Source organism: Lonchura striata, chromosome 5 (genome assembly GCF_050655825.1).
Source record: "Lonchura striata isolate lonStrDom1 chromosome 5, ASM5065582v1, whole genome shotgun sequence".
Lineage (NCBI taxonomy): Eukaryota > Metazoa > Chordata > Aves > Passeriformes > Estrildidae > Lonchura > Lonchura striata.
Window position 1 is genome coordinate 20,121,180 of NC_140707.1, and position 22,702 is coordinate 20,143,881.

At 66.0% G+C, this 22,702-nt stretch overlaps 5 protein-coding genes across 9 annotated transcripts; 2 read left to right on the forward strand and 3 right to left on the reverse strand.

The window, feature by feature from the left end:
* The first annotated feature begins 54 nt into the window (after positions 1–54).
* On the forward strand, positions 55–5,525 carry SSH3 (slingshot protein phosphatase 3). 4 transcript variants are annotated; one of them, XM_085581269.1, is made up of 14 exons: positions 55–681; positions 1,565–1,602; positions 1,706–1,871; positions 2,278–2,396; positions 2,460–2,531; positions 2,621–2,686; positions 3,107–3,295; positions 3,415–3,508; positions 3,590–3,718; positions 3,792–3,838; positions 3,919–4,065; positions 4,366–4,566; positions 4,804–5,065; positions 5,146–5,525. In XM_085581269.1, the coding sequence occupies exons 1-14, from the start codon at positions 442–444 to the stop codon at positions 5,338–5,340; spliced, it is 1,965 nt and encodes a 654-aa protein (XP_085437395.1). In that variant the 5' UTR covers positions 55–441; the 3' UTR covers positions 5,341–5,525. The 4 variants fall into 4 exon arrangements, 3 of the variants coding, with proteins under 3 accessions (XP_085437395.1, XP_085437394.1, XP_085437396.1); XR_014955938.1 differs by having other exon boundaries at positions 3,919–4,566; positions 4,793–5,065; XM_085581268.1 differs by having other exon boundaries at positions 3,919–4,566.
* Positions 5,526–6,871: 1,346 nt separating this feature from the next.
* Positions 6,872–8,080, reverse strand: POLD4 (DNA polymerase delta 4, accessory subunit). The gene is made up of 3 exons (XM_021556113.3): positions 7,745–8,080; positions 7,554–7,665; positions 6,872–7,461 (listed from the first exon to the last, which is right to left on the reverse strand). The coding sequence occupies exons 1-3, from the start codon at positions 8,064–8,066 to the stop codon at positions 7,437–7,439; spliced, it is 459 nt and encodes a 152-aa protein (XP_021411788.2). The 5' UTR covers positions 8,067–8,080; the 3' UTR covers positions 6,872–7,436.
* Positions 8,081–8,113: 33 nt separating this feature from the next.
* LOC110485038 (glycine N-acyltransferase-like protein 3) lies at positions 8,114–10,946 on the reverse strand. The gene is made up of 5 exons (XM_031504872.3): positions 10,865–10,946; positions 10,343–10,450; positions 10,128–10,248; positions 9,402–9,522; positions 8,114–9,330 (listed from the first exon to the last, which is right to left on the reverse strand). Exons 1-5 carry the CDS (start codon positions 10,940–10,942, stop codon positions 8,910–8,912), a joined length of 849 nt encoding a protein of 282 aa, XP_031360732.3. The 5' UTR covers positions 10,943–10,946; the 3' UTR covers positions 8,114–8,909.
* LOC110485039 (glycine N-acyltransferase-like protein 3) lies at positions 10,263–13,280 on the forward strand. The gene is made up of 5 exons (XM_077783782.2): positions 10,263–11,406; positions 11,823–11,930; positions 12,017–12,143; positions 12,226–12,343; positions 12,746–13,280. Exons 1-5 carry the CDS (start codon positions 11,329–11,331, stop codon positions 13,146–13,148), a joined length of 834 nt encoding a protein of 277 aa, XP_077639908.2. The 5' UTR covers positions 10,263–11,328; the 3' UTR covers positions 13,149–13,280.
* Positions 13,281–13,296: 16 nt separating this feature from the next.
* On the reverse strand, positions 13,297–21,776 carry CLCF1 (cardiotrophin like cytokine factor 1). Of its 2 annotated transcripts, none has more exons than XM_021556115.4 (3): positions 21,514–21,776; positions 15,372–15,538; positions 13,297–14,939 (listed from the first exon to the last, which is right to left on the reverse strand). In XM_021556115.4, the coding sequence occupies exons 1-3, from the start codon at positions 21,626–21,628 to the stop codon at positions 14,448–14,450; spliced, it is 774 nt and encodes a 257-aa protein (XP_021411790.2). In that variant the 5' UTR covers positions 21,629–21,776; the 3' UTR covers positions 13,297–14,447. The 2 variants fall into 2 exon arrangements, with proteins under 2 accessions (XP_021411790.2, XP_085437419.1); XM_085581293.1 differs by lacking the exon at positions 21,514–21,776 and adding an exon at positions 20,620–21,441.
* Between the last annotated feature and the right edge of the window lie 926 nt (positions 21,777–22,702).

Genomic DNA, 22,702 nt, shown 5'->3' on the forward strand with positions numbered 1-22,702 from the left:
GCAGGTAGGGTGGGGCTCAGGTGATGGTGCTCATCCAGTAAGCGAGTGGATGGCACTAGTGGGCTGCTCCTCAGCTCGCCCCAAATCTGGGCCAGTGCCTCCATTCTTGACCCAGGGATTGGTTTATTTTGTTTATATTAATGGGAAAAGACCCCTGCCCTGGGAGCAGGCCTTGGCTGAGGACCCCTGGGGATCACAAGAGGTTATTTGGCAGTGAACTGCTGGGGACACTTGGAGCATTCCCACCGATTAAACGGGGGGTGTCCAAGGTGCCGGGGTCCCTCGGGGTTCCACAGCTTCTGAGGATTCGTGGAAGGCATCACACGTTCTGGGCGCCTGGGGGAGGGCCCCAAGAGCCAGGGACCCTTGGGTGCTTCCCACTTTCGGAGGATCTGAGGGTGTCTAAAGTGCTGGAGTGTCAATCCTGCCTTGTCCACACCGATGTGGGGCCGGGGGCGCTCCGGGGCACCGGGAAGGTGCCGCTCTGAGGGAGGGCGCTCCGGGGCTCCCGGCTGCGGCGTTCCCGTGGCGGGGGGAGCCGGGCCGTGCCCGCTCCCGCTGCCGTTCCCGTTCCCGTCCGGGCGGGGCAGCGGCGGCGCTTCCTGGTGCGGGAGGGCGGCGCGGCGGGGCATGGCGCTGGTGACGGTGCGGCGGGCGGGGGGCTCCGCCGGCGGCCCCGCGGTGAGTGCGGCACCGGGGCGGGCGGGGACGGGGCATCCCGGCAGGAGCGGCACGGGGGGCGGGCGGGGGGTCCCGGAGCCCCGGGAGGTCCCGGTGCGGGCTGGCATGGCGGCTCCCGAGGGAGTACGGAGTACGGGCTGTCCCAGAGCCGCGGGGACACGGGGCGGGGGTCCCGGTGCCCTGGGGAAATGGGCGGTGCGGGGGATCCCGGTGTGGGGCTGCGCGGGGTCTCTCGGTGCCCGGGGGTTCCCGGTGCTCCGGAAGGTCCCAGCGAGGAATGCCCCGCTGCCCCGGGCTGCCAGCGCGGAGGTGGAGGGGTGAAGGTTGCTCCGGTCGCTGCCGGTGCGGGGTCATCCCGGGCGCTTCCGACGGGACTTTACTGGGAGTTTGCTGGGAGCAGAGCTGCCCTCAGACGCGTTGGAGTTTCCTGTGCTTCCGGCTGGGGCTTCCCCACAGCTCAGGGAAGAACATGGGGGTGTGGATGGGGGTGTTTGTCCTGGTTGCTCCCACTCACTTTGCCACCCTCTCCAGGTTCCTTGGCTGTCCCTGTGTCCTCCAGTGCTGCCCCCCTCGCCCCCACAGTAACCGCTGGGCCTTTCTGGGGGTTCATCCCAGGCCTCCCCTTCCAGCGCTTTCACCCAGCCAGGGATGGGGGGCTGCCCCACTGCCATCCCGAGGGGGGTCCCCAGGGATCCATCTCCACTGTGGGACCCCCAAAGGGCCCCCATGCCCCCTGTGGGGCCCACACTATTCAGCGGGGGCAGGGGTGGGTTTAGGAGGTCACTGGACTGTGGTGTCCATGCTGGTGGGAGGTTGTGGGACCCCGAGCCCGGTCCACACCCTGGGGTCACATTTCCCCCAGGAACTTCCTCCCAATTTGTAGGAGGAAGATGCTCCCAGACGTGGCCAACTACAGCGACGGTGAGAGGGGGCTCCAAAACCTTGGGGATGGAGACTCAATTTCACCCCTTTGGGGGAGCACTCTGGGGGTGCCCTGGGTGCTCAGGACCCTCCTGCCCCCCAGGCAAAGCTTTGTCATAGTCAAGGGGGCAGCGCGGCTCCTGCCTGCAGAAGAGTCCGCCCTGGCCGAGCCTCCCCCAGCCAAACTCCCCTGCAAGGCCCTGGGACAGCAGGAGCAGCACCTGCACCTCATGATGCAGCTGCTGCGCCCCCAGGACGCCATCCGGCTGGTAGGACATGGATCCCCCCTGCAGGAACGTGGGGATGGCATGGGGACAGGGAAAGAGATGGATGGGTCAGGAGCGGGGCCAGGATGGGGATGGGATATGGGTGGGGACAAGGTGGGGAGAGAAAATGGACAGGATGGGATGGATAGGCTGGGCTGGGGATGGGGGTGGGATGGAATGAAGGTGGGGACAGGATGGGGATAGTATAGGACAGGACAGTATTGAGATGGAAACAGGAACATGGAGCGAATGCGATAGGGATGGGATGGAGACAGGATAGAATGGGATAAAGATAGGGATGGAATGGGAAGCGATGAGGAGGGGACACGGCCCAGCCTGCTGCTCCTCCCGGTCACTGGGAGCACTGGGAAGGGGCAGATCCCCCCTGCAATGCCCACCATCCCGGCAGGCGGTGCGGCTGGAGTCGGCGCGGCCGCAGCGGGTGCGGTACCTGCTGCTGGTGCGGCCGGAGGAGGCGGGAGCTGAGGCGGAGACGGCGCTGCTGGGAGTGGATTTCGCCCACGAGGGGTGAGCGGGGTGCACGGGGGGCCCGGGGAGGCGTCGGCACCCCCTGACCTCTGCCTGCCCCAGGGCCACCTGCTGCACCCTGGGCATGGTGCTGCCCATCTGGAGCGACACCCAGGTGTTCCTCGACGGCGATGGGTAAGGGTGGGACAGAATTTTGGCACAGGGAGGGGCTTAGAGGGGTCGGGGTGCCCACTCTGACCCATGTGTGTGCCCGTGATGCCCAGGGGGTTCAGCGTGACATCGGGGGGACAGACACGCATCTTCAAGCCCATCTCTGTGCAGACCATGTGGTGAGCGAGACCTGGGCATGACCACGGGGGGTACGGTGGGGACCACCCTGGGCACAGGGGGTGTGGGTGGCATGGTGAGCACAAGGGGGGTGGGCACCACCTCGGGGACTGGAGACACGAGCACAGCCAGGGGCACAGGGGATCTCAGCTGCACAGCAGAGACGGGGGATGTGGCACTGCTGGGGACACAAAGGATGCTGTCACCATCCTGGGCATGGGGATGTGGGCACTTCACTGGACACAGGGATTTGGGTATCACCATGGGCAGCACCACGGGCACCTGGGCACAGCCACGGGAAAGGAGCTGGGGAGGGCTTGGGTGACACCCTTGCGCTGGAGACAGCCAGTGAGGGGGACACGGCTGTCGGGGCGGTGCCGGGGTGCGGTGGCAGTGCAGGGGTGGCAGCTGCTGTGCGGCAGGGCCGTGCTGCAGGAGCTGCACCGCGCCTGCGAGGACGCGGCCCGCGGTGGGCACATCCCCGGCGGCCCCACGCTGGCCTGGGCCCGCGGCTACGCAGCAGCACTGGGCTCGGAGCAGAGCTGCCTCAACGAGTGGCTGGCCATGGCCGACCTCGAGTCTGTGCGCCCCGCCTCACCCACGCCCCTCCGGTAAGGTCCCTGCGGCCCCCCTGCCACACCCCGCTCTGCTGGCCAATCGCTGCTGCACCTGGCAGGGCGTGGCCGGGGTGGGGCAGGGGACACCAGTGACAAGGTGGTGCCGGTGCCAGGACAGCCACGCCGGAGCTGTCGGAGCAGGCGGTGCGGGCGCTGCTGCGGGAGGTGATGGCCACCGCCGACCTGGAGAACATCACATCCAAGGAGGTGGGTGCCACCTGGGTGGCAGCGTGTCCTGGGGACGGGCCGGGCCGGGTAGGGCCATCCCTCACCCAGGGTGGTGCCCAGGTGCGGGAGGAGCTGGAGCGGCGTATGGGGCACAGCCTGGCCGAGCACAAGGATTTCATCGACAACGAGATGCTGCTGGTGCTGGCGCAGATGGATCGGCCTTCCCGTGTCTTCCCGCACCTCTTCCTGGTGGGCAGCAGCGTGGGCACGGCGGGCGGGGCGGGCGGCAGCGTCCCCTCCCCTCACCGCTGTCACCACACAGGGCTCTGAGTGGAACGCAGCCAACCTGGAGGAGCTGCAGCAGAATAAGTGAGCATGGGGTGGCAGCGTCAGGGGGTGGCATGGGGTCACCATGGGCTGCCCCTGGGGCATCACTCGTGTCACCACAGGGTCACCCACATCCTGAACGTGTCGCGGGAGATTGACAACTTCTTCCCAGCGCTGTTCACGTACATGAACGTGCGGGTGTACGATGAGGAGGCGGCCGAGCTCCTGCCCCACTGGAACGACACTTTCCTCTTCCTCTCCCGCGTCCGGTCAGCAAGCACGGGGGGTGACACCATGGGGGACATGGGGGGCACAGGGGCTGGAGGTGGGGCAGGGGAGAGGGGAACATGGGGAGGGGTCTTGATGACGGAGGTGCTGGGGTGCACTGGGAGCTGGGGAGTGCTGGGGCATGGACCCTGGGGAGCAGTAGGGTGGCTGGGAACATGGGGAGCTCTGGAGACACTGGGATGGCTGGAGGATGCTGGCAGCCCTGGGGATCCTGGGACAGCTGGGGGACACTGGGAGCTCTGTCCCAGAGTGTGCCATGGTGCCAGCGGTGGGTGCCACAGGGCGGCGGGAGGCCGGGCACTGGTGCACTGCCGGATGGGGCTGAGCCGCTCGGCCGCTACGGTGCTGGCCTACGCCATGAAGGAGTTCGGGTGGCCCCTGGAGCGGGCGCTGCGGCACGTCCGGCACTGCCGGCCCGGCATCCTGCCCAACCCCGGCTTCATGCGCCAGCTCGACTTCTACCAGGGCATCCTGAGCGCCAGGTGGGTGGGGACAGGTGGGTGGGGTCTGGCATAACCACACCCCTATGGATAAGAGGGTGGGGCCTGTTGGGACCACACCCCTTTGCAGGGAGTGGATAGGGCTTCCGAGGCCGTGCCCTACCTGGAAAGGTGTGGGAAATTTTGTGTGGGATGAGCCCACGGGAAATCCTCCCTGCGGAGTGGGTGTGGGTCCCAGCAGGGGGAGTGGCCGGGTGCTGATTGACAGGTCTGTGGCAGCCGGCACAGCAACCTGTGGGAGCCCCGGGCGGCCAAGCAGGCACCGCACCCCAAAGACGACACCGTGAGGGACACAAGTGGCCTGTCCCCGCTGTCCTCCCTGCTGGCGTCCCCGCAGCCCTCCGAGGAGGAGGCAGCTGGCGGGGGGCTGATGGAGGCCTCCCGGCGCCCCCGCATCTCCCTGTACTCTGTCATGCGGAGCATCAGCCTGCTGGAGAGCCCCAAGCCCCCCGAGCTGCAGGGAGAGCCCCTGGATGGGGAGGTGAGCAGGGGTCAGGGCAGGAGGGGGGGTCCAGCTGTGGGGTGACAGCAGCATGGGATGACCCCGCTGTCCCCCCTCAGGTGTTTGAGGCCACGGAGGAAGCAAAGGGTCCCTCCCCGAGGTCACGACCCTCGTCTCGCCCGCGCCGGGTGGTGCGCCAGGCCAGCCTGGATGGTGGCCCCGCCCCGTTTAGTGACCACAGCCACAGTGATGGACACACCCAGTGCCACACCCATGCGCTTGGCCACGCCCGCACGGATGAACCCACTCCCTAATTTGGGAGCGACGGCGGCGCCTCCTCACTGACACCGCTACAAGGGGAGGGGCGTGGCCCACGCCTGGGGGCGTGGCCATCGAGCCGGCACGCCCCGCCCACACCCTGGGGCTGGGGGCTGCCTCAGCCCCACACGCACAAACACCGACACCGCTCCTGCACTGGCAATAAAGGGTGGAAATGGCAGCCCCTGATGGCTTTGTGACCCTGAGCATCTGGAGGGTGGGCTGCTGTCGACAGGGACCCGAGTGAACGCCTTGGGGGCACCGGGCGGGCACAGGGACCCCGCGGCGCCATGTTGTGCGCCATGGGGGGAACTACAACTCCCGGCGGCCTTTGCGCGAGAAGACCAACTTCCGGGTTTCCATGGCAACCGTCGCGGCCTAGGCATGGACTGGAATCAGGGCTGGAATTGGTGCTGGAAGCGGGACCGGGGCGGCCCCGAGCCCCGGCAGCGGAGGACTGAAGCACACAGAGAGCCCGCAGCTCGCTGTGGCCGTGGCGGAGGGGAAAGCCGGGTGCTCCCCTGGCACCCCATGAGATGGCGCCAACACGCCCCCACCATGGCGTCCCTTCATGTTCTGTCACCCTTGACCCACAGGACACCTTCCGCTAGCCCAGGTTGCTTCAAGCCCCATCCATCCAGGGCTTGGACACTTCCGAGGCTGGGGCAGCCACAGCTTCGCTGGGTGATCTGTGCCACAGCCTCACCACCCTCACAGGGAGGAATTTCTTCCCAAAATCCCACCTAAACCCACTCTCCCAGGGAAGGAGGTTCCTGACTGGAAATGCCCCTGAGGCTGCTGCTGTCCATCTCCATCTTCTTGGGCTGTTCCTGCAACTGGAGCCATCCCAGACGCTTGCCCCTCTCCTGGGACACCCACCAGGCTGGACTGACCCTCTGCCACAGAAGGAGCATGGGAGTCTCCCTCCTCCTTCCTATCTCTCTCTGGGTTGGCTGGGTGTAGGATGCTTATGTTTTGGAGGTCCACCCAAACACCTCCATCCTGTGCACAGCAGAGGAATTATGTCCTGTCTGTAGAAGATATCCAAGGGACTGCAGCTCCAACGGCAGGACCAGACCCAGCTGGATAATGCAATCCAGAGGGTTGGGAGCCTGCAGTGCAAGTGGGATGGGAGCTGTGGGTGGTCCCCACCCATCCCACCCCATTCCACCTCATGCCACCCCATCCCAACCCATCCCACCTTATCCCAGGTGATAGCTGGCTCCAATGCTGCACTAAAGCCAAAACTCTACCTCTATACTAATTCATAAATAGTAACCAGTACTCTGTGAGGATAGCTAGAAAAAAATTAAAAAGACTAATTAGCAGCATAAAAAAATTTAGACTGCTAAAAATTAAAAAGACATCACTACCAAGATAAAAAGACTATCTATAAAAGTCCACCATATAAATACCCATATCCCCAAAATTAAAGTTAATAAAAAGCACCAAACCAATCAACAAAAAATAATTAAATATATTCTAGTGGGTGCACTAGCATTTAATGAATGCTAGACCCACGAGAGATAGAAACAATTTATTTTATTAATGCAACAACAGAAAGAGCTGGTGAATTAAGTCATTAATAACCTGAATAATTAACAGATACATCCTGTTATTTATCATTCTGCACACAGCAAAGCTGCTCATTCGGGCTAGTAAACATATGAATCCCACAGGACACTGTCACCTTTCCCACCCCGCTGCAGGGAATCCCCACCATCCACAGCCACCTGCCTCAGCCCCCTGTGCTCACTTTCACCTGATTTTATACCTCGCTCTTCATTTTTTCACCCCATTCCTGGGGGAAGAAAATCCCACCTCCCTTTCTCTGCCCAAGAACACATTTTTCTCCCTGAGTCCCAGTTGGGTGGAATTAAACTGCGTGACTGGACACCCCACCCATCTTTTTTGGGGGGAGATGGAATTCCTGCCCTCCCCCTGCACCCCAAGGGTTTCACCCCACCCCGTGCCCCCCAGGCAGCACACGGCACCCTTTCCTTCGCTCACACCAACTTTAATCCAGCCGGTGTCCCTGGAATGGGGTCTGGGGGCGTCGGGAATGGGTCCCCCGCTCCCTCGGCGTGCTGGCTCAGAGCTCGTACTCGTGCCAGAGGCTGCGGGGACACAACGGGGTTAGCGGGAAGGGCGGGGGGCACCGGGAGGGGATGCCCCGTGCCCCCCAACCACCCTCCCATCCCACACCCACCTGTAGGTGACGTCGGGGTTGTCCCGGTGCTCCAGGAGGGCGTCACGGATGGGGCCGGGGGGGCTCAGCCCCAGCTCTTGTGCCCGTTCCCAGCGCTGCAGGCGGGTGATCCCTGCGGGATACCGGGGGCTCAGCCGGGCCGAGGGGAGCCCGGGGCCACCGGGACAACCGGGGGAACCGGGGGTGCTCACCGGTGCAGGGTCCGTATTCCCAGGAGAGGTCGAAGCGCCGCAACATCTCCATGAGCGCCGGGTCCGGAGGGGGCTGCGAGGGAGCGCGGGGACAGTCCCGCACCTTCAGCTGCGCCTTGTCCTTGTCCTTGTCCTCGTCCTTCTTGTTCTTGAGCCTGCCCGGGGGCCGCCGCGGGCCCCGCCGCCGCGGGAAGGAGTCGGTGATGCGCCGGGGCTGCTCCATGGCCCTGCGCGACATGGAGCTGGCACGGCCCCGCCAATACCGGGAACCGGGCGGGACCCGCCAATACCGGGAACCAGCGAGGGACCCGCCCCTGCCCATGGCCGGGCGGAAGCGGCGGGGCCGGGCCGGGGAGCCGGACGTGGGCGCCCTCGGACGCTGCCGCCTTGGCCGGTCCCCCCTCGCGGTGGTCCCGGTCCCTCGCCCCCCTCGGCACCCGTCGGCTGTCCCCGGGTGCTGTCACCCCCCGTGTTGTCCCTGCCAGCAGCCGCACTGTCACCCCCGTGGCAGTTCCTGGCACCCCGAGGGTACTGTCGCCTCCATCCCAGTGTTCCCTTTTCCCCTGACACTGTCACCCGTGTGAGTGACTGTCACCCCAGGCACTGCCATCCCCCAGCTGTGCCCACTACACTCTGGTATTGTCACCCCTGTCACCCCCATCACTACAGCACTGTCACCTCTGTGGTTTCTCCCTGTCCCCCTGGACAATGTCACCCCCATCACAGCATTCCTCCATCACTGTCACCCCCTGTCTGTCCCCATCAGTCCCCCAAACCACGACTCACCCTGTGACACTGTCACCCTCTGCCCTGTCCCACTCTGCCCTGTGTGTCACTGCCTGTCCCTCCAGTGCCTGCCTGTCCCCAGCTGTGGTGACACCGCCCCGGTTGAGGGGGTGACACCGCAGGTGCAACCAGTGCAGATTTGCCTGTGGCTTTCAGCCCTCCCTTGGGGAACTGAGAATAACCGAGATGCGTGCCTTGGAAAGGGGTGGCTCCCAGGGGACCCAGCTGTGTGCCTCAGCGGTGGCACGTGAGCCACCGAGCTGTGCCACCGCTGTAACGCTCAGCGCTGGGGGGACACAAAACCCCACAGCAGCCATCAGAGATGCCACACGGCTGTTTAATGTGAGGCTGGCACAGAGAGGGGACAGCAGGCCCTCCCTCAGGGCCCGTCCCTGTGCAGGCCAGGATTGTGCAGGATGTAGCAGCAGACCCCGGGCAGGCGCTGGTGGCCCAGCAGCTCCTGCAGCCGCTGCATGGGCCGGTTCCCCAGCGCCGTGTGCCCGAACGTGGGGAACCCGCGGGCCTGCGCCCGCTGCGCCGCCAGCGTCAGTGCCACCTGCATGTGGCCGCGCCGCCGGTGCTCGGGCAGGGTGTAGCTGTGGGTGCTCGTCCCGAAATGATCCGTCAGCACCCAGGCGATGGGCTGCCCGCCGCCGTCCTGCAGGCAGACTTGCGGGAAGCGCCCCAAAATCTCAGCCAGGAAGCGCCGGCTGCGGGCGTTCCCCCCGTAGGGCCACGTCTCGTTGAGCAGGTCCACGTGCGAGGGGCTCAGGGAGCCCACACGCACCCCGGGGGCTGGCCTGGGTGAGGCAGGGGTCAGTGGGGGGCTCAGGGGTGTTCCCGTGTGGGGTCGAGGGTGGGGGGCTCTCACCGGGGCTCAGGCACGGTGCTGGGGTCAGGGTGCCAGTAGGAGTAGTACTCGACAATGTCCAGCTCCACACCCTTCCTCCCCGCCAGGTCCTGGGACACCGTGGCCAGCCCATCCTGTATCCCTGGGGAAGGGGATGTCATGGGGTCCTGTTCCTCCTGTACCCCACCATCTCTGTCCCCAGCCCCTCTATGTGACCCCAGTGTCCTCCTAATTGTGCCCAGGGGCTGCCTGTAATCTCAGCCTCTATTCCCAGCACCCAAATCCTTCCTTCCACTTTGCCCAGTACCCCGGTCCTGCTCCTAGCATGCCCAAATCCAACCCCAGCGCTCCCCAGTGTCCCCAAGGACCCACAAATCCAGCTGCAGTACTTCCCAGTGCCCCCAGCATCCCCAAGTTCAACCCCAGTACCCCCTGAACCCTGCTTCCAGGATGCTCAGAGAATTGCACCAGTGCAATTCCCTGGTGCTCCCCAGCACCCCTAAATCCCACCCCAATACTTCCCACTGGTATCACCCATCAAACCCCACCCCAGCACACCAAATCAGGCCTCCAGTGCTCTCCAGCACCCAAACACCCATCTCCAGTGTCCCCCAGCACCCCCAATTCCCTTCACCAGTACCTCCCAGTTCCTCCCTGCCTCCAACAGCTCTCCCCAGTGTCCCACACTCCCAAGTGCAGCCCAGAGCATGCCCAGGAACCCCCAAGACCCCAGTGTCCCCAGGCCACCAATGAGGGTGAAGGCAGCGTCCCAGCGCAGGCAGCCGGGGGTCTCCAGCAGCTCCCGGTACGCCCCCAGGTCCCGGTAAAACGCCGCCTGTGTGTTCCAGTAGCCGTCGTTCACCGGCACCTGGGGGCACCCAGGGGTGCTCTGAGCACACTTGGCACGTGCCAGGGCACCATGTCACCCCCCTCCTGCAGTGCCCCATGTCCCCACTGGCCACCTCTCCACTGGGCCGGGCCAGCATGGCACCGAATTCAGGCCACTTGTCCACCAGCACCTCAAAGTGGCCAGGGTTGCCCCGGTTGATGTTCAGCACTGCCCCGAAGACCTGGGGGAAAAGGGGAACAAGGAGGGGACAGATGGGGGTCAGGGATGGGGGCTTGATATGGGGGACATAGGGGCACATGTGGGACCAGAGCTAGGGGGTTTGTGGGAGCAGATAGGGGGTCAGAGCTGATGGGAGGGGGGCAGGTGTGGGGACAGGGTGGCAAAAGGGTTCCTAATGACACGGGGGTCTCTATCACCAGCAGGAGGGCAAAGGGCAGGGATGGTATTGGGGTCTCCCTCACAGCAAGGGGGATATTGGGGTCCCCATCACAGCAACAGATGAGTGTCGCTGGTGTCCCAGTCATGGCACAGTGCAGGGGTGACAGCAGGGTCCCTGTGACCGGCAGGATGGGGGTAGCATTGGGGTCCCTATCGTGGCACAGGGCAGGGGTGAGGACAGTGGGGTCCCCATCACCGGCAGGGCGAGGGGCAGGCTCTTCCTCAGGATCCCCTCCAGGTGCTGCAGCTGGGCTGAGCATGTCAAGATCTTCATTGTCCTGCTGAGAGACCCTCAGTAACAGGGGGACAGGGCCACCAGGCATGGCCCCTGACCCTGTCCCCGTCCCTTTCCTCACGGTCCCCATCTCCTCCAGCACTCACCCTGCAACAGTCCTGAGTCTGTGGGTTCCAGGGGGCTGTGGAGTCAGAGTCTGGAGACTGTGTGGCACTCCGTGACAATGGTTACCACCAGCTGTCACGGGCCAGCGAGTGCCCCCTGCCTTGGGGGGCAGCGTCCATCCCGCTGAACACTGGGCACCAGGCCAGCTTTATGGCTGCCTGGGGACAGGTGCTCAGCTGGGACACTCTGGGACATTGTCTCAGTGCCACCAGTTCCCCACGGATCCTCGGTGTCACCACTTGCCCCACAGTCACGAAGCCATGCTGATCCTGAGGTGCCCAGCCCAGCTGCAGCTCCTGGAGGAGACCCTGCGGAAGAGCCTGCCCACCACCCTGCCGGTGACAGCCACCCCGAGGATCCCTCTGTCCCCCCTGCCCTGTCCTGCTGGTGACAGAGTCCTTGGGGACCCCTCTGTCCCTCCCTCCCTCCCTCTCTGCCGGTGGTGAGGACCCTGGGGACTCCTTTGTCCCCTCACCCTTGTCCTGTCAGTGTTGCTGATTCCCGGGACCCCTCTGTCCCTGTCCCCTGTCCCCTCTCCTCTGCCTTACCATTGATGAGGACCCTGGGACCCCTCTGCCTCTCCACCTGCCCTGGTGGTGACAAGGACCCCTCTGTCCCCTCTCCCCTGCCCTGCTGCAGACCCCGGGGATGTTATTGCTCCCTCTCCCCTGCTGGTGAGGGGACCAGAGGGACTCTGGGCACCCCTTTTTCCCCTCTCCCCTGTCCTACAGGTGACAATGACCTTGTTGTGCAGGTCTTGGGGACTGTGATGACGGTGGCCAGGGGGAACCCGGCCTCCCACGAGGTGCTGGTGGACTCCTGGCCCCATTTCAGCATTGTCCTGACCCGCCTGCGCCCAGAGGTGCTGACCCCTGCCCTGACAGCAGCACCCCACACCCCAGGGGCCTGGCAAGTGGGGTGCCACCCTCAGCTCCATGTCCCTCCCAGGACCATAGGGACCCCAGGGACTACTACTCCAACCAGCTGTCTGTGTTCTACCGGGACAAGGGAGCCCTGCAGGCTCTGCTGGAGGGCGCTGAGGCGGTGACCCAGGAAAGAGCCTTCCAGATTCTGGGTAAGGATGGCACTGAGGGGACACAGGGCTCCTCTACCCTCCATCTGGGTCCCCTGTCTGGCTGACAGACAGGGTGTCTCAGGGATGCAGGATGGGCTGGACGAGGCCGTGCAGGAGGTGGCCAGTGCCAGGGGGCTGAAGGTGGAGATGATCCGGTACCGGGCACTGATGAGCCCTGAGCCCCCCCAGCCCCGCAGGCAGTGAGTGAGGGGAACTGGGGGGACATGGGACACTGGGGGTACATGGGCACTGACGGACAAGTCACATCCCTGGGTGGTATATGGAGAATTGCCACATTTCTTTGTAGCACAGGGGCATCATATTCGCCTCTCTTGGTGGCACAGGAGTCCCCGAGCACATCCCTGAGAGGCACAGAGTGACACGAGTGGGATCATTGAGCACATCCCTGAGTGGCACAGGGATCACTGGGTGACATGAGTGGGTTCACTGGGTGGCACAGGAGTCCCCAGTCCCACTCCTGGGTGGCAAAAGGGTCCCAGATTCCATCTCTGGGTGGCACAGGGGTTCCAAATCCCATCCCATCTGCTATCCCAGCTGGGACCAGGGTTCGGCATTCCCCACTCTGCCATGCCCTGTTGCAGGATGCCCCCGGGCCTGCGCCTGGCGCCCGTGTCCCCGTCCCACGTCCCGCTGCTCAACGCCACGTGGGCCCAGGGGGGCAATGCCCGCAGCCGGGCGTTCCTGCTGGGGCTGGTGAGGACGCTGCCCTCCGCCTGCCTGCTGGGCCCGCGCGGCCGCCCGGTGTCCTGGAGCCTGCTGGACGGGCAGGGCTGCCTGCGCCACGGCTACACGGTGCCCACCTGGCGCGGGCGCGGCCTCAGCGGGCTCCCGCTGGCCCTGCTGGGCCGGGAGCTGCACGCCCGCGGCTTCCCCATCTACTGCTCCGTGCTGCCCCAAAACACGGCCTCGCTGCACGCCCTGCAAGCCGTCGGCTTCGTGCCCCAGCCCGGAACCTTCTACATGATCCTGGGCACCCCAAAGTAGTGCCCAGGGAGAGGTGCCAAGGCGGGGGGTGCCTGTCCTCGGGGTGGGGTTACCTGGGCCCAGGGCGGCCTGGATCCCCACCCTGTGAGCTCAGCTCGGAGCCATTCCCTCTGATCCCCACTGATGGCACTGATGGGAACATCCCAAATTCCACACGGAGCCGTCCTCCCCGGTCCCCACCCGGGTGCGGCACGGGCGGGGCGGGGGGCTGGAGAAAGGCTTTTATTCGTTCATACAAGAATAGATCTTCTGCAATAAATACCCCAATAAATAAACATCTCCAATAAATAAACACTCACAGACGCACCGGGACAGCGCCGCGCCCCACGGCCTCGCCCCACCATCGATGGGCACCCGTGGGGGAGGCGGGGCTTGGGCAAAGGGGGCGGAGCCTGTTGCGGGGAGGAGGCGGGGCTTGCTACACAGGGCGGGGCTTATTGCCATGGGGCGGAGCCTATTGCTCCGGGGCGGGGCTTGCTGCTGGCTGGGGCGGGGCTTATTCCTATGCTCGGAGGGCGTTGGTCCTTTTTGGGATGGGCGGGGTTGGCACCCATTCTGGAGACTTTAGGGATGGGGACAGGCACCCTGGGGGTTGGGGACCCCATGGAGGGGCACATGGGAGTCAGGACACCTGTCCCTTAAGACACAACATAGCGACAGAGGGGCTGCGGGGTGACTGTGGCGGCACTTTGGGGTGAGGAACTCCACCCCTTAAGGCACAGCTGGGTGATGGTAAGGATGTGGGGTGGCTTTGGCAGCACTCCGGGGTCAGGAGACACAGTTTTGAAGGGACGCTGGGGGCAAAGAGGGGACATGGAGTGGCTTTGGTGGCACTTGGGGTCAGGAGATGCATCCCTTACAGCAGAGTGTAGTGACAGAGGGGACGTGAGGTGGCTGTGGTGGGTGACACTTGGGGTTTGGAACCCCTCACTTAAGGCACGGTGATGAAAGTGGGATTGTGAGATGGCTGTGGTGGCACCTGGGAGTCAGGAACCCTATTTCTTGAAGCACACTGGTGGTGGACAGGGAACATGGGGTGGCCGTGGTGGCACTTGGGGTCAGAAGCCCTGTTCCTTAAGGCACAGTATGATGATGATGATGATGATGCTGGAGGGGCTGCAAGGTGGCTGTGGTGACACGTAATGTCAGGAGCCCCATCTTTCAAGGCACTGCCAGGTGATGATGAGGTTGTGGGGTGGTTTGGGGGTCAGGAGCCCCATTTCTCAAGGCACGCTGGTGGTGGAAGAGGGGACCTGCGTGGCCATGGTGGCACTGTGGACTCAGGAGCCCCGCAGGTGCTCAGAACCCCCTCGCCTCCAGCCGCAGGGTGACCACAGCGGGCGGCACCTTCTTCTTGAGGCGGTTGAAGTCCTTGGCTGAGCGCCAGAGCCAGGTCTGCAGCTCCTTCAGCAGCCAGAAATCATCCATCTTCTTCAGGAAGTCATTGGGGGCCGCGGGCGCGCCGGGGGGCGCGGGGGGCCCGGCGGGGCCGGTGGGCAGCGGGTAGCCCAGCGAGGACATGACGCCGCCGATGCTGAGCACCAGCCCCTGGAGGCTGGCGCAGAAGTGGGCGAGGCGGTGGCGCAGCTCGGCCGTGCCCACCTGCCCGTCCAGCACGCGCAGGTAGCAGAGCAGGCGGCTGTAGGCCCGGTAGTTGGCGGCCAGGCGGGCGTTGTCCGTCAGGCCCCGCCACAGGTCCAGGTCCACGGTGGCGCTGGGCACCCGCTCGGCCCGTGCCAGGCGCGGGGGGTTGAAGTCGGGCTCATTGAAGGGGGGCCCCAGGTAGTTCAGCTGGAAGGGAAAGGGGGTGCCAGGGGTCATGCCTCCGTGTCCACCCAGCCTGCGCGTCCCCCCCGTGCCCCCAGTTCGAGCACATCCCACTCGTCCCAGCTCTCCCTTCTCTTGGCCCGTCTCCCCGCGCTCTGCCCGAGCCGGACATCGCCGGCACGGCCCGGGCAGCGCCGCCGTCACCGCCTGGCACCGGACGTGCCAGCACCGCCGAGGGCACGTCAGGGCAGGGACGGGGAACCTCCGCCTGAGTCGGCGACGCCGGCGGGGAGGGAGAGGCGGATGGCCGCGCCCATGACGGGATCACGGGCTGAGGGGAGGGTGTCGGCAGCCGCCCTGCGCCCGGCGGGCGATGAGGCATTTCCGTGCCCGGCGGCGTGGGAGCAGCTGGGCACGGGGTGGATATCCCGGGAGGGGGGCGCGTCGGGGACTCACGTAGGTGCCGGCGAGGGTGCGGAGCTGGTGCTCCAGGTAGCGGGTCAGGTCGTACGTCTGCTGGATGGACTGGCCGGCGCCCAGCTCCTCGGAGCAGTTCAGCGCCGGCAGCGCCGGCAGGTTGCAAAGCGCGGCGCACAGGAAGGTGAAGATCCCCCAAGAGTCACCTGTGGAGGGACACACAGCACCTCAGGGGGGGTGACAGGGACACTCCGTCTCCGTGCGTGCGGCGCTGAGCCTGCAGAGTACCCCTGAGTCACCCGTCTGAGCGCGGGGAAACTGAGGCACGGGGGCGGGGAGGGTGGGGTTCCCCTCACCTCAGCACCCCCCTGGAACAGCAGGAACCCCCCACCTCAGCACGGCGACCTCCCGGCTCCCCTCGGAGCGCTCCCGCCCGCGGCTGCACCAACAATCCTTTATATGGTCTGGAGCAGCGCGGCCGCGGCATTCCCGCCGGGACACACGCCTGGGATATATTTGGGCACCGCCAACGCCGGAGCGGCCCGGGCACCCAGCGGGGACCTCCGCCGCGGGGCCACCGGGAAAGTGGAGCGGGGGGTGGGACGCGGCTCCGGGGAGCGGCCGGGGCGCGGGGTGACCTTTCCGGAGCCACCGGAAAGCGCCGGCGGGGTCCCCGTCATCGGCCTGACGTCAGGGCGGCCCGGAGCGCGGCCCCGCTCCCGGCGGCCGTGCAAAGGTCACGGCCCGCGGCCAGGACGCTCCGGCCAGCTGGCACCCCCGGCTCGCCACAGCCGGCCTTCCCGGCAGCGCCTCCCGGGAAAGACCGGCCGCTGGCACGGCTCGGCAGCGCGGGGCTCCTGCTGCGGGCAGCCCCCCGCGCCCCCGCGCGTCACCGCTCCCCGTCACCGGCCGCCCGTGACGCACGGCGGCCCTCGGGGACACCCCGGCTCCGGCCACAAGAGCCTCAGCGCCGTGGGTGTCCTGCAAACTGCACGCCTCGCTGTGCGGGATGCGAGTGCCCTGAGGGTGTGCAGGACGCTGTCACACCTGGGATACACCCCGGAGGTGTGCGGGACACTTGTGACCCCTCTGGGATACGTCCAGGGCACACCTGGGATACGCCTTGTGTGTGTGCATCACACAGGTGTGGGGAACATGCCGCTTTCCAGCCGTGTGACACCATGCAGGTGTCACACCGTGCACACGTGTGATGCGCCACAAGCATGAGACACCACCCAGGTTTGTCACCTCCCACACGGGCGTGACACATGTGGCAGTCACAGGGCATGTCAGGCAAATGTGCAATGTGCTGTGTGCATACCCCATGGGGGGGACACTCCGTTACATGCCATCCACGTGTGACACACCGTGCACACCCAACGCCACTCCGTGACACCCCATGTGGGGCCACGTGCCCCCATGTCACCCGTGCCCATGCGTGGCAGCCCCGGTCGGCGCCGGCTCGCCCGGTGCCCCGCGGTGGGCACGTGCCGCCGTTTGCCAGCGTTCCGGTGCGTTCCGGTACACGGAGCGTGCGGCCGGCCCCGCGTGCGTGCGAGCGTGGGCCGGGGGGGCCGGCGGGGGGCCCGCGGTGACTCACAGCACACACACCCCCCCCTTCCCGGTGTTTGCTTTGGCCGGACCCTCGCCCGCCGCCGGCTCTGGTTTCCAGGCGGGATTTACACCCGCCCCGGCCTGGCCGGTGCCAAACCAAACACAGCCGGGGAGCGGGATGAGGGGGAGATGGCAGGGATGGGAGATTGGGATGGAGCCACGGTGGATCCTGGGCAGGTGGCCCAGACATAAGGATGAGGATGAGGATGATGGAGGAAGGGGATAGAGATGGGTGTCTGAGGGATGGGAATGGTGGGATGCACAGAATGGATGGCACTGAGCAGTAGTGACCATGCAACAGTGACAATGGTGACCCTGGCACAGCAGTGACAGTGACTGGGGCACAGCAGAGACAGTTGCCATGACACAGCAGTGACGATGACCATGGCACAGCAGTGATGATGACAGTGGCACAGCAGTGACGGTGACCGTGGCACAGGAGTGACAGTGACCGTGGCACAGCAGTGACACACAGTGAGTGCCCCGCTGTCCCTTGCCCACCTCTGTCCCAGCGGCTGGCGCTGGGCACCCACCGGCACAGACAGTGGAGGAGGGAGGCTCCAGCCGGCACAGCTGGATCCCAGTGACGTCGGAGAGGAAGAGCCCGAGGGTTTCAAAACCGGCCCTGGAGCGCGGCCAGGATGCTCCCAGCCCACGTAAGCAGCTCATGGCGTGCCTGCCCGGGGTCACCCGTTGGGCCCCGGGGACACCCGAGGAGGAACCGGGGTGACGGGGGGCCACGGGAACGGGCACCCCTGCTCTGCCGGCACACCCACGCCAGACACACCGGTGGTGCCATGGACACCCATCGCACACATGGCAGCGGGGACGTGGCTCACCCGCCTTTGGGGTGACACCCGGGACCCCTGGCTGCCACCCGCCCAGCGGCACAGGCGGCAGTGCTGGCCAGACCTCCCGGCCAGCGGCCAAGGCAGGAATTCGGCCACGGAGACGGTGAGCTGTTCCCTGGGCATGCTGTGGGCAGAGCCGCCGAGGGCTGAGCGACCACAGCCCCCCCAGAGCCGCTTTCCCGAAACCCTGGTGGCGGGGGCGGCAGTCGGGAAGGGGAGACCCCCTGGCCCCGGAGCCCCCGGCAGAGGACGGAGCCGAGCCGGCCCCCGACGCCGCGGCGGGAGCTGCCGTATCTGATGGGCCGGCGTCCAGCGGCGAACAGAGCCCCATCCCACCCCACAGCCCCATTCCTGGGGCCAGCATGGGAGGTCTCGCGGTGGCCAGGCATGACTGTGGCACAGAGGACAAAGCAGCCCTGTTCCCATTACTCCAGCCGCTGTCCTGGCCACCAACTAGCACCACTTAACCCTGCACGGGGCGTTTCCCAGTCTAATGTGGCCACCAGCTCCGAGGGGCTTGGAGTGGATGACACTCAAGGGCTCATGGACAGATGCCTCTGTGTCCCTGCACTACTGGCATTTAACCCTGCTGTATCTGGGGAGGTGACACCACAGCACATCAGCGTCCTTGTGGAGCCAGCACGATGGGGACACAAGGATGCTCATGTTCCACACCCAGCTATCAGAGACGCAGCATTCCCTGAGTTCCAACAGGAAGAACACGCATGCCCTTGTTCCCCAAGAGCACCCACGGCCACCAGAGTGGGGTCCCCATCCCATCCATCCCATTCTACTGCACTCCATGCCATGCATCCCATCCCTTCTCACCCCATCCATCCCATGGCAAAGCTGCTGTGCCAGGAGTGGGTGGTGGCGCGGGGGGCGCGTGGCCCCGCATCCCCCACGGTCCGGGCCGTGCCTGCGCTTGCGGCGCTGAGTGTTTACATCCTGTCTCCTCCGTGTGTTTATAAATGCGGCCGCGCACGGGAGACTCCAGCGAGGCCGTAATTAGCTGGGCCTGGATTTCCCATCCAGCTCCGGCTCCAGCCAGCGGTGAGATGGAAACACCCCCGCCGGCAAGGGGGGCGCAGGCCCCTAATCCCAACCAGACCCCGCTGCCCCACACGCACACCCAGCGCCCGGGAGCCTCGCGAGGCACCTCGATCCCTTCTTGCCGCTCCCTCCCGGCACAGGTCATGGAGCCCCACAGCCCAACAGCCCCCTCAGCACCCTGCTGGGGGTTCACCGGCACAGAGCCAGGCTGGCCACTCTCCAGTGGGGCAGGGGGACCCCCGGTGCCAGCCCATGTGGCACCACAGAGCCGTGGCTGACACGCCCTGGCACCTCCAGACCCACTGCCACCTCTGATATCGCCTGCCATGGGGACACTGCCTGGCTGGGTCAGCGTGGGACCAGCAGTTCTGGCAGGCAAAACCACGCTCTGATGTCCCCACAGCACTCTGGTGAAGCCTGGGACACCTCTGTCACCCACAGGCCACGTGCCACACGCAGCCACAACACTGCCGGGCCAGCTGCTTCCCAGATATCCCAGATACCCCATCCAGGAGTGCATCCCCACGAGCCTGCCGAGCCTGCCGGGACGGTGGCAACTGGGACGGTGGCACAGGGATGCTGGCACTGCAGCCCCGGGGGGTGCGGGGGGATGATTTATGGGGCTCGGTGCCACTTAGCAGGGCATAAATCTCCCCCCAGCGCGGCCCTGTAAGCAGAGCCCTCCGCATTTCCCTGCGGAGCCTGCGCCTAATGCAGCCCAGATGTGCGGCCGCCACCGTGCCCTCGCACCGCCTGCTAAATAGGCACGGGGACACCGGGGATGCCGAGAGTCCCGGAGCCCAGCCAGAGACACCACCCCGGCAGCCAAGGGGGTAGGGATGTCCCAAAACGGGAACGGGGTCCTGGCGGCCGAGCTCCAGCCCCGCGGCTCATCCGCGGCGTCCCCTTCCCCGCCCGTCCCGCAGGCCTCGCACCGGCCGTGCCACCGGCTCCGGCCACGTCCGCCGGTCCCGGCGGCAGCGGGAAGGGGGAGAGGAAGGGGCGAGGGAGGGCGATGGAGCCGCCGGGGATCCCGGCCTCGCTTTTCCGGTTCCCCGGCGCTCGCCCCGCTGTGCCCGTCCTGCGTCACGCCGGCACCGCGGGAGCTGGAGCCGAACCCGGCGCCGGCCTCGTGCTGCCCCGGCCCCGGTCCCGCCGCCCGGGACCCCGGAAAGCTTGGCGGCGCCCACACTTTGCCCTTTTAAGGGTGTTTTCCAGCATTTTCCGGGCGAGGAACCCCCGGTGCCGGTGTGCCGCCAAGGCCGGCTGGCCCCCCAGCAGCCCCGGGGGTGCCGGTGGCCGCTGGGGCCGAGGGAACAAAGCCGTCCCCTCCCCAGCACCCCAAAACCCGCTGCTGTGTCCCGCAGGAACGTCGCCGGCTCCAGCGGCGGCGTTCTGTGTCAAGCCCCGAAATCCAGCCCCGGGCAGGAAAGCTAACTCTTCCTGCCCCCCATAAATCCCACCGACTTTCCTTTTCCTCCCCTCTGTCGGTCCCGGGGTTTAATTCTCCGTGCTCAGCGGCGGTTCCCTCCCTGGTAATCACAAACATGCATGGAAAAGAGGGAACGAGAGAAAGGGGGGGAAAAAAAAAGAACAACAACCCAACCTAGAGAGGGGAAAGTCTTAAATCAATCCCAAAGCCAGACAGACGTTTTAATCACATCAAATTAAAATCAGCAGTCGGTTTGGAAAGGGGAAAAAACTCCCGGCAGATGCAGGCAGGGGAGTTGGGGCAGCCCCCCGCCCCGCACCCAGCGCCGCGGGCTTACCTGAGAGCTCCCCGGTTACATTTAGCATAGTCGGGGTGCAGGGGGATTTTGGGGGGCTCGGCTCTTGCTCGGCTCCCCGAGCCCGCCCGCTCGCCTCAGCCCTGGCTCGCTGCTTCGCTCGCGCTCAGGGTTGGGTGGTGGTTTTTTTTTTTTTTTTTTTTTTTGGGTTGGTTTCTGACTTTCTTTTTTTTTTTTTTCCCTCGGTCTCTATTTGTTTTGGTTTGGGCTCGCTCGGGTGTTAGGTGGAAAAAAAAAAAAAAACAGGGCGGGTTGGGTGGGTTTTTGGGGTGTGGAGGGTTCGCACCGCGCTCCGGCTGCCTCGCTCGCCGCCGTTCCCCCCTTCCACCTCCCTTGATTTGCTCTTTTGATTGGGGTCCAGGAATGCAGGAATAAAAAAATAAAAAAAAAAAAAAGAAAAAGGCAAAAAAAAAAAAAAAAACTGGAGCTCGCATCCACCCTCTCCAAGCTGCTGCCTCCTTCTTTCCTCTTTTTTTTTTTCCCCCAATTCAAGTGTTAAGCAGAACCAGGTTGCTTTCAAGAATGTATTTGATGCAATTGTACACAAGAGCGGGCTCCATTCATTCCCTCCCTCTCCCCCCCGCCCCGGCTTTATCCCCCCTTTCCCCATCCGCATCCCCGGGGTCCCGGCACCGGGCAGAGCTGGGGAGGCTGGAGCTGAGCCCCGGAGCTGCGGAAGGCGGAGGGGAGGGAAGGGAAGAGGGGGGTCCCCCGGGGTGCCGCTGGCCGGGTAGGAAGGGGGGGACCCCCCGCTTTCTCCCTCGCTGCTCCCCCCGTGCGGTTCTGGCTCCCGCCCGGCTTTTGTTAAAGTGGCAGCGGCGGGGCCGGTGCGGGGCCGGTGCGGGGCCGGTGCCGCTCGGCGGGGGGGTCTCCTACCTGCTCTCAGCTCCATGCGGGATGGGCGCGGGGCCGGGGCGCTGGGTGCGTGCTCTGGGGTCCCCGGGCGGGCAGGCAGCGGTCCCGCACACCGGCCCGGGACTGCGGCTCCCATTTGCCGCTCCGAGCCCTCTCGCCTCTCCTCCTCCCCGCGCACAGAGCCGAGAGCCCGGTCCCGGGGGGAGCACGGGGGGGACGGGACGGAGGGGGGGGTCCGGGGAGGGGAGGACGGGGGGGACGGGGCGAGGTGCGGCGGAGCAGCTCCTCTGGCGGGGCCGGGTCCGGGGGGGGGCGTGGGGTGCCAGCCTGCCCCCCCTTCCTTCCCCCCCGGGGCAGCGGGGAGGAGTGGCGGAGGGATGGGGCCGGCCGGTGCGGGAAGGGTGGCGGCGGGGCGGGGAGGGGGGGGGTCCTCGTCTCTTCGCTGGCACGGCCAGCCCCCTCCCCTCCGGCCGAGAGAGGGGGTCCGGGGGCAGCGGACCCCCCCCCGGCTCGGGGACCCGCAGCGCGGCGGGCGCTGCCCCGCCGGGACGGCGGCAGGTGAGCGGCGGAGCGGGGGGAGCGCGGCGGGGTCCCGGCGGCACAACCGGAGCCCCCCGGAGCGGCGGCAGCGGTTCAGCCCCCGGGGACCTTCCGTCCCGAGGGAGGGCTTCGCTTCTCCCGGCGCCCCCGGTCCACGCGCGGACGGGGAGGGACCCCCCCAGCCCCTTTCCTCCGGGTGCCAGAGCCGCTTTCTTCGCGATTATCCTCCCCCGTTAGGAGAATCCCCGTCCCGGCGCCCGCGGGGCCCTTGGCAATGACCGCGGCGTTCCCCGCAGCTCACCGGGGGTGAGTGGGGTGGATTGGGGGGCGTGGGGAGACCCCCAGGGCCAAGCGGAGCCGCGGCCGGAGGGGAGGGGGCGAGCCGACAGCCAGACCCCCTCGTCCCGTCCCCTCGTGCCCCTCGTCCATGAGTGGGTGCTGCCGCGGGGGCTCTCTCGGCGGGGAGAGGAACGTCCTGGCTCCCCCCAAAAAAAGCTTTGTTTAAAACAAAGGCGCTGGGAGCGCCGGGAAGGGCCGGGAGGTAACAGGCGGATTCGCTTCCACTCCAGACCCCGGCCCTGGCCAGGTCCGAGCCCTCCCGGCTGCGATCGCATCCTCCCGGCTTTCTCCGGCACACGGGGTGCCTGCTCGCAGCACAGCAGGACCCTCT